Consider the following 10,000-nt stretch of genomic DNA (forward strand, 5'->3'; position numbering starts at 1 on the left):
TTATGTTTCAACAGACTTAACTGATTAGAGTGTAATGTGAAGTGCTAGGTTTCTACCCCATATGAACCATGTGAGCGTTAGCCCTACTAATGGAAATGGGCCCACACAAGGACAGAGAAAAGCTCTGACCAGGGTGGGAATTATCACAATTACGTTTGTTTGTTTTTTTAAAGACAATGTGGCAATCTCAGATCGTTAATCACATGCATTTACATGATAGAGGGCTTGTCATTCTGATAGAACATTATTGAATTACAAACATGAACAGATCTAGAAAAATTATGCAACCAGTTTAAGACTTATAGAATTGCCTATTTCCCAATTTTCTAGATCTGCTCATGAATGTAATTCTTCAACAAGAAGAGTTGAAAGAAACACTGACATGACTAACATAGTCAGGATTAGTCTTCCTTTCAAAGATCATGTTTCTGCCAATGCTCTCTGTAGGCATTTACGTGACCTTAGTCAAAAATCTGAGTATTCTGATCAAAATTAAATTACCCAATCAAAAAGCAATCAACCAATTAAAAATTAAAAATTTACCAATCAAAAAACAATCAAACTTTTGTCTCTCTTGGGGGAAATCTGAGCTTTTTGATTGGTTAATTTCATTTTGATAAAATTCTTATTGATGATGGATGCAAAGGATGTCTTCTGTGTGATAGTTGATGTCTCATCGGAAATAATTGTAGCATTTTAGCACTCAGTTTTAGTATTATAGTATCTAGTACTATAGTATCATAATTTTAGCATTTTGGCACTTACATGTAGCTTTAGTATTTAGCTAACAATTTGTAACATATTGTATGGATTTTTTCATCTACTTAATTATTGTATCTATTTTATTTCAAACTTTAGGTGTCCTCTATTAGTAGAGGGCCTGCCCCTCGGCTAGCTTCTTCTTGACACATAAATAAAGTTTCTATCTATCTATTTATCTATCCATCAGTTGTGTTCTTTGGAAAAGGGAGAAATTTGGCTAAATTCTGGAGGCATTTGGCCATGAGCCATCATGGAAGCTGCATTCCTTGTCTATTTATATTGAATTTGACGATGTTTCAGATCTGAAAGGGAAATTGAAGCGTCCCAAAAACCCATCAAATCACTTGGGACAACACAGAAAATACAAATGTAGTTGGTGAGAGGATTTTCATAAAGAAATGTCATGATTTGAAGTTTTTATTGAAAAATTTCCTTGACCAGTTGAATCGCCCGTTACAACTGTCTCAAAATAATGTGACTTCACACACTCTTGCATCCTTAGGGCTGCCTGCAAGCCTGTGGTCATGAGATGGCCCTACATTGCAGCTAGCTTTTGTGAGTATAGAAAATTATAGTAAGACCTTAGGCCCAATGAAGCAAAGCCGTCTATTGTTAATCAGCAATTTGCATTGTTTACCACTTTTCAAGTGATCTGTGCAATGCAGAATATGTTGGCTACGTGGCCCAACACCTTTTTGAATGGACTTGCAGAACACAAGAATTTGGCAATTGGCAAACATCTTATAACAGTGCACGGTAGAAGTAAACTGAATGCAAGCCTTTGTAAGATTCTGAGGAAATGTCATCAGAGTAGATTTTGAATGCACAGGCGGCTTCCATACATGCTTAACTCTTTGTTTAGTTTGTAAGTTATTTTAACATTTTGATTGCCTATTGCTGCTTTTAGATGTATATTATTTAGTATTTATATACACAGAAAACTTTGTAATCTTTGACTTGATAATGACGTTAAGACACAGGCAGACAACCCTAATTAGCTAATGATGTGAGAGCACATGAATTACTACAATTTCTTACAGTCAGATGCCATTTGAGCCATGTTACCTGGCAGATTTGATGACATGTTCAGGAGACTGGGAGATTCATTCCATACCAGGGAGAGTTGGCAGAAGTGCAGTGACGTGACTTAAAATACTTAGAATATTTAAAATAAATAAATAATAACTTAATAAACAATGACAGCCAATCAAATATTGAACTACAAAAACTTCATGAGTTATATATTAAGCTTGAAATGTGTTGCTGATGATATTAAATTAACAGTTTTCACCCAGCTCTGTATTTACCGTATTTACCCATGTATAAGTCGACCTTTGTTTTTTATTCTTTATACAAACCTGGCTGATTTAAATGCTTTTGCAAACTTCGTATTGTTTGGTTTATGAGTTTTGTTTTGTTTGTCATGTGAGAAATTATAAGTCAAGGACCAATTTATTAAACCTTGCACATTTTCGCATCGTTTGCAAGTTTTTTTCAAAGGTTGACTCCTGCTTCTGTGATGTTGTGCTTATCCTCTAAAGCCCTTTACCCTTGAAAGATGAAACAGGTTAGTTTGAGGTTTACATGTCCGATTTTCTGAGAACTTTTTCGAAACTCAAGGACAAAATGCCCCCATACATGTATACAACAACTGCTGAATCAGAAAACTATTAAGCGCTTGAGGCCCTGATTTTTTTGTGTATCCACATTTCCAGAAATCGAGGAATACAAGATTAGTGCCCAATGAACATTTAACAAAGAAATTAAGAAATTGCTTTTTTTGCCATCAAAAATGGAGGGTCAACTTATACACGGGTAAATACGGTAATTGAAAAAATACATGTCTGCAAGTACAAACATTTTCATTCCAAAAGTAAAACAGAAAAGCAGTAGATAATAATAAAAAAACATTCAGTTAAATGCCACTGACCTTTCATAATCATCAGGGTCACAGATAACAGTCACACGTGCATGGTTTTTTGCTGCAGCTCTTAGTAAGGTAACACCCCCTGAACAAAAATATCCAACAAAGTCGTTACCAGTAATTACCAACTCAATTCATACTAAAAGTACAACATTTTCATTGAAGAATCTTTTTGCCGACTGTATTCTGTCACACTGAGCACTTTGTCTTCAATGTGGCTTTAATGAAGTTTTCCAGGAGATTTCATCAGAGTTTTGCAGCCAAGCATTGAGTCACATTTTTAACAACAGAAAGTACTTGGAGATAACAAATATAATCAGGAAAAGTCATGTAACCAACCATTCAATCGACACCTACATAAATCAGCTTGCAATTTAGGGAGTGGGGTATGTTGGAAGAAATAAATAATGTATTTACCAATGTCTATTTCTTCTACAGCAGCTTCTACAGTGCAATCCTCCTTTGATACAGTTTTGACAAATGGATACAAATTACACACCACAATCCTACAGGAAAGTTAAATTACCACAAAGTCAAAAGGTACCATAAATTAAAATGATGATACATGCCAATGGTATATCTATTTACAATGCAAACGTTTCTATCACACAAGATTAAGAACAGGTCAGTACACATATAAAACGTGGACTGCAGACCAGGTATAAAACACGTATAAAACGCAGACCAGATATAAAATGTGGACTGAATACAAAACACTGTACAAAAAGCACAGAGCAACGAAATAGTGATAGGCTGACGACATGAATTGAAGTCCGACATGAGAAAAAAATGTTTTGCGCCATCGTTATCAACCATAGCTTTAAACAGGATATTTTTTGGCTTCTCAAAACGATGATCAATAGCTCACTGAAGATTTTAGTTGAAATTGCAAAGCTTTGCAAACACTTTAGTCTTGTCAGGCGGCGCTGAACCTTTCAGTTTTCCAATTCGACCTTGAATAATTCTGCATTTGCGTAGTAGTTTGCTCATTTCACCTTCTCTCCACAGGACAAGTCGCTTAGCCACAGGGCGTCTTGATGATCTTTACCTTTGGACTTTGGCCCTGTTTTTTGTAGGCCCGCAGCAAGGAGGACAAAAGCAGCTTTGAGACACATGACAATTATCAGATGAGTTATTCCAGTCATTAATGTGTCACGTCACTTGATCTATAAAGTCTCGTCCAATTTTTCCATATGGTACCAGAAACACATTTTTTTCCATCTGACAATCTCACTGTAAGCATTAATTATGGCTGACGATGAAAAGTCATTTCACCTTCCTCAATTGATCAGAGATGGTTTGGCAGTGGGAAGATAATCTGGAAGACAACCCGGCACGCTTTCATTGTCTTGTCCGGTATCGCTTTCACTTGCATTGTCTTGGTTAATGTTTGTATCGTTATCATCACCATTACCTATAGGCGTGTTGATTCCGTTCTGCCCCATCTGCTCGATTCCTCCTGGGATTTCACTCTTTGTGCAGATCATATGCAAATCTGGGTTTGACGTTACTTGAGAATTAGCAAAGAGGTGTATTATGGGATTTGTGCAAGTAGTGGATTTTGGCAGTATACAGTAGTGACCACAGGCCATTGTCCCCTAGAATGGCCCTTGTGCTTAGTTACATAAGGACATAACATTTTTGTACCTGATGTATTCATAGCCTTGCTTTTGCATGTCACATTTGTCAGCTTCAGTTAATCTGGAAAGAATACCTTAAAAACAACAACATACATGTAACAAAATTTTGTCATGATAGTTGTAGTCAAAAAGGCATCGATGTACAGAAGAAACGCATTATGTACTTTTGATGGGTTATTCAATTGCTTGGGAAATCCTGTTGGGGAAAAAACTCTATTTCCAGCCTAGAGAATGTACACGAAGCACGTCAACAAATTTTACATTTCTTTTTTTTATGACATAGACCAAACCTTGGGGAAATGAATGATATTTTGCTTATCCCCAAGTTGCTGGGTTTCATTCAACATTACACTGCGTACACTACTGAGGTTTGTATAGAGTTGTTTATCATGTCTGTTGCAAATTCTCAGTGTAAAGTATGGTACGTAAATTACATGAACATGCAGCCCAGTCCAAGTACAACAAAATATCTGCGGCCAACTAAAGGTCATCAATAACGAATTAATGTGAGGTCTCCACTAGACCAAATCTAATTGTAACCAAAACATTTACATCAATGTTTTTTTTGCTGAATCAAGCCGAAATTTCTAGTAAATTTTGACACAAACTGACTCTTGCATGCTGAATGGCAGGGTTACTGGGGCCTAGGAAAGCCTTGAACATGACGTGGGGAAAAAAGGCACATGAACGGTCAAGAAGCAAAGCTCTTGTAGTGACAAGATGGTGTCTAAGGACACTAGCCATTTGACAGTACTGACCAGCCAAACTGGACATGTGGAAGGGCTACCATCTCTACAACGCCTTCAAATAACCTGAATTAACATGCTTCCAGGATGATACATGCTAATCCTGAAGAATGCAAGGGATTACATGTATCATGCAACTGTTCCTTCAGATTGTTGCATTTTCTTGGGAAAACTAACAGTCTGGCCAGCCAGTTCTGACAAAAGGAATGATCCACTGCAGCCACATTCCTAATTTGAAGTAACGTAAATTAAGTTATTATAAGCTACTTGTGGAAAATAACTGGCATTTGAGGAAAAAAGCTCTTGAGTAGTGTTATCTGTAAGCTGAAATAGAGGGACTGAGTTTACCCCTAAAATGCACCAGATACAACCATTTGAAGCCAAAATTTTCACTCAAAAAATTTTCGGGGAGCATGCCCCAGACCCCCCTACCAGACAAAGGAAAGATGCCTACTACATGTACTCAAAACCATTTTGACTGGGCTGAACATGTACAATGGTCTCCCTGCTCTGGGACAAGTAAGCTGTATTAAGGTCTCTGAGGGCTACACTTGTCCCAAGAGATCTGGAAATGAAAAGGATTAGAGCATGCAGAAAATCATATACATGTAGTCATATTGTTCTATTTATAACAACACATGCCAATTCCTTTTTCAAACCCTCTCCCAGACAGGTTGGTAGGAAATATATGTATATAAAAAATGTCTAGTTATAATATTTCATTGTATCTTCCATGTTTTAACATTAGTCTATTAAGGGTTTCTTACTCACAGCAGTGTATTGCCATGACCCCGTTGGGTAACTCCGTATAAGGTTATACACTGTATGTCAGAGGACACAAGATATTAATTTTCTTTCACATCTCTGTTTCAGAGCTAAGACCAACAACACATATGTAACAGGGGGTGCATGTATGGTGCATGGATGGCACAGTGGTCAGAGCACTCCCCTCCCACCATTGTGGCCCAGGCTCGATTTCCAGATCAGGCGTCATTATGGGGGTTGAGTTTATTGGTTCTCTACTCTGCTCCGAGAGGTTTTTCTCCGGGTACTCCAGTTTTCCCCTTGCCTAAAAAAACCAATTATGATTTGATATGTATTACAGGGATTTCGATAAGCACTGATGGCTGACAAAAAGCGTCCGCTACTTCGCTCAGAGAAGTCAGCTACTTTTTCCCCTAAATTGAATTAATTCAAGGATTCCTTTAAACCTAGAGTAAAATTCATTTTTGATGGACTTTAATGTAATTATTTAACTTCAAATTCAAAATAATTATCAGATTTGATACTGCCATCTTTGAGCTACAGTGAACGGCTAACTTTTTTTCTGCATTTTTTTAATGTGATTCAATTGCGTTTAGTTACACCTGTACGTCCGCGACACACAGTCGGCTACTTGACTTAAATCAGCTGCCTACTTCAAATTCTATTGAAATCCCTGGTATCAATTTGGTTTCATTTTTGCCCAACCCCACAAGCTAACCATCGTGTGAAAATAAAGTTCTGTTATAATTTTAAACAATGTCAATGACGTCCTGACAGCAAATACAGTCTAACAGATTACCTGCATGTACAGCAGGATGCAGCGTCTTTACTCGCCCTCCTAACATTTCTGGTGCCCCAGTCACATCTGATACATCTCTTGTACAGTTACATATAAAAGAAATAAGTTACAAAATCATCATAATTATGGTCTACATTGTACATGCAAATGTAGGATTGCATGTAACAAAGTGCATGCTTAATAACCTAATATGTATTTAGAACAATAGGGATTTTGGTGACTTGTTTTCCTCAGAGGTAGAATTAAGTGAGGTCTTTGAATTACTTCCTGTCTGTACATCTATCTCCAGACACAATGATGTTTAAGTTCAGGACAAGTTTAAAAGGATACCGGTACTTCATGATGTTTATCAAATTAACAATGACGCATATCAGTACATGTACAGTACTTGCAATCCCTCTACAGTTTCCTGGTATTCACCCTGCAAACTCTCCTGGCCCTCAGCTGTTTCTACTTAGGTGGCCTCAAACACAATTTTTTGGAGATAATTCATGCCAACCAGGTCCTAGCAATATTTGCTAGAGATCAAGAAACATTATAGGCCTGCTACACCACAACACCAGGAGTTCTATGCCTTTCTTTACAAACAGTGTGTGGGTGGATTCAAGGATTGTGAGTCAGGTTTTCCAAGAAATTTAAACCATCGACTCCTAAAACATCTCCCCCCCCCACCCGCCCCAAATTAACCAGTAAAATCGTCTTGCATCAGAAAGAGTAAAAGCTATCAAGTCTCACTCCTAGGAGTCATAGACGGAGTGTTGATCTGCTTAGGGTTTAACACGAGACCTCACGCACAACAGTTGAATGCATTGCTGTCTGAGTAAACCTGTTGATGGTCCTGGCAAATCTTATTTCTACCCATCAAACAAAACCAATTATTTCACAATATTGATACTTATGATAAACTGCTCATGACAATCATTTGATTAAGTACTCTTTTTTCCTAAGAATTGTGATCATTTCATTAAAATGCCCATATAGAACTTTCTTGCTTTTAGTACATCAGCTTCCATACCTCACAGGAATGCCATCAGAGCGCAATTTGGTTGCCGTTCCCCCAGATGCAATCAAATGAAATCCCAGGTCATGAAGCTTCCTACCAAACTCTAACAATCCTCTCTTATCCGAGACACTAAGAATAGCTGGTAAGGAAAAAGAGAGACTAGACTTGTTAAATCTTGTCTGCAATTTGGAACATTTTCCTATAAAACCAAGGCTGAAAACCATTAACCTGGTAACAAGTAAACAAGTGCAAGCAACTAACCAACTTTAATTTCCAGTGGGTATGATTTTGTGAAAAGCTTAAACACGCAGATGCAGTACAAAATGAATAGTGCCTTAGGAACATGCAAATGATTTATGGAATTATGAAGAGAGCTGTGATAATTTGTTCAATAAAAAAGCCCCTTATGGCAATGTGTCCATAATACATTGTATGTCATAAAAATAATGTTATCTGTTGTTCATTTTTTAAAATCCTCAGTCCCCTTTTTACAAGCTAGAAATATCTTTTTGGGCTTCCGTCTCTGTATTGCTGTTAGTTGATCACCATCTTGGATAATTAATCAGTCGTGCTCGAATAAATTTAAGGAAACGCGGTCCATGAAGCGCCCTCTTTTACAGTGCATCTTGGTGTTTAAAACTAGCTCTTTGTGTTCAGACCAATATCTTAGCAATTCATTGAAAAAGCACTTTTGGGGTTCCATCAAACCCATTGAAGATTATTTCATTCTTTGCAGAAAGACTTCTACTGTACAACGTACCTGCATATTAATTTTTATTGTCTTGTATTGCATCTAGGTTTATTCTATCATGAGCGTTACTTGCTTAATTACAAGGGTGTCAGTTAGTTGTAATAAAATGTGTGTGGTGTGCATAAATAATTATACATGTATATTTAACAATAATTATTCCAAGAGCACACGTTGGATATGAGATGATAGACATAAACATCTCATATCCAACAAGCGCGAGCGGAATAATTGTTTTATTAAAAACGCCCCCAAAATATAAAAAACTAGACTACAATAAAAATAAAAAGGCCCAAAAACTCACGCATATGCTTGCCATGTTTGTAGATCATGGTATAATGGCTCATAACCCATGATGGCTTAGCCAATCAAAACTCTCGAATTGCATTATCCAATGATCCAGTTTTTAATAAAGATATTTATGCACCAGTCATTTAAGACCCCCACAATCCCCCCCCCCCCCCCCCGGCCCCTTGGGCATGAGCGGGGACTGCAGGACATTCACTTCGTACACACTCCATTTGGACTACACCAGGAGTCATGGCCCCTGCATTCTGTACTGGGGGAATAAGCAGGAAGACACTCCATGGTCAGTGGTTTTCATTTTCGCGTCGCATTTGCATACATTATCATCACTTCGCTTGGATGCTTTGCAAAGTTCAGTATTGCCACAGACCAAGGAAGGCTCTTCTAGTCGACAATCTGAAAGTGCCCCTGTGACCAAAAAATCAATTCTTATTTTTCTTTGGATTTTAAAACTATGTTAACTAAACACTAAGCGACCAAAGTTTTAAGACTTCATTTTAAAAAGACACCTGTTTATTTCAACTGGAATTTTCCTACTTAATGGTGTGCCATTACTGACGTTAAGTTCTTGAGAGAGCTGCATCAAGGAGAAAATGTAGGTTTGTATGCCTTAGAATTATATGCAGCATGGGAGTTTTGGGCTTTCACACTTTTAAAATCACATTTTACATTTGTAATACGCTGCATTCACACACTGAAATTTTAAGCTAGTGAGCCTTTGACGTCACTTTTCTCTAGGTCCAACCCTCTGAGGTCCAACTGGTCAGTTTTGAACGTCATTAATTACAAAAGTCAATATTTTGCCAGTCAGGTGTTAAACAAACACACTTTCAAAATCTGAAGAAAAAAAGGAAGTGATTTTTTTGAAGGGCTTTGTCGATTAAAGTTAGACATATATTCTGATTTGATATTGAAACTTAAATAAAATAAATGTATGAGCTTCATGGTACTGCCCATATTAATTTTGTCAACCCTTAGTACACTTGAAGATACATGGAGCAAGTTCACCATGATTGTGTGGAACATTTGGAGGTGGCCATGGGGGCCGAGTTCATACTTCACTTCCGCCTCAGGGGGTGAGGATTTCACCAGCTTTTACTGTCGTAAGAAGTGAATTCGCCCCACTCGTGCCAGAGTTGGGGGGTGATTCATTATATTTATGTGTGTATGTATGTATGTATGATTTCTATGGTGAGTTGAAGTCTGGTAAGTGACCACAACACAAGCCTAGGAAAAGATTCAAGGATTCCATCAAAAATAACCTGAAGCAGCTACAGCTACATGTACATGTAGATGTTTATACTTGG

At 37.5% G+C, this 10,000-nt stretch overlaps 1 protein-coding gene across 2 annotated transcripts in view; it reads right to left on the bottom strand.

Moving 5' to 3' along the window:
• Nucleotides 1-10,000, bottom strand: part of LOC138059220 (bifunctional purine biosynthesis protein ATIC-like) — a 29,196-nt gene that overhangs the window by 15,536 nt on the left and 3,660 nt on the right. For both annotated transcript variants that reach the window (XM_068904818.1, XM_068904885.1), the window contains 5 exons: nt 7,652-7,778; nt 6,637-6,713; nt 4,334-4,400; nt 3,104-3,192; nt 2,693-2,771 (listed from right to left, as the gene is read on the bottom strand). In XM_068904818.1, coding sequence (XP_068760919.1) covers nt 2,693-2,771; nt 3,104-3,192; nt 4,334-4,400; nt 6,637-6,713; nt 7,652-7,778 — 439 coding nt within the window. The remainder of the gene's footprint in view (nt 1-2,692; nt 2,772-3,103; nt 3,193-4,333; nt 4,401-6,636; nt 6,714-7,651; nt 7,779-10,000) is intronic.

Source organism: Montipora capricornis, chromosome 1 (assembly GCF_036669925.1).
Source record: "Montipora capricornis isolate CH-2021 chromosome 1, ASM3666992v2, whole genome shotgun sequence".
Classification (NCBI taxonomy): domain Eukaryota; kingdom Metazoa; phylum Cnidaria; class Anthozoa; order Scleractinia; family Acroporidae; genus Montipora; species Montipora capricornis.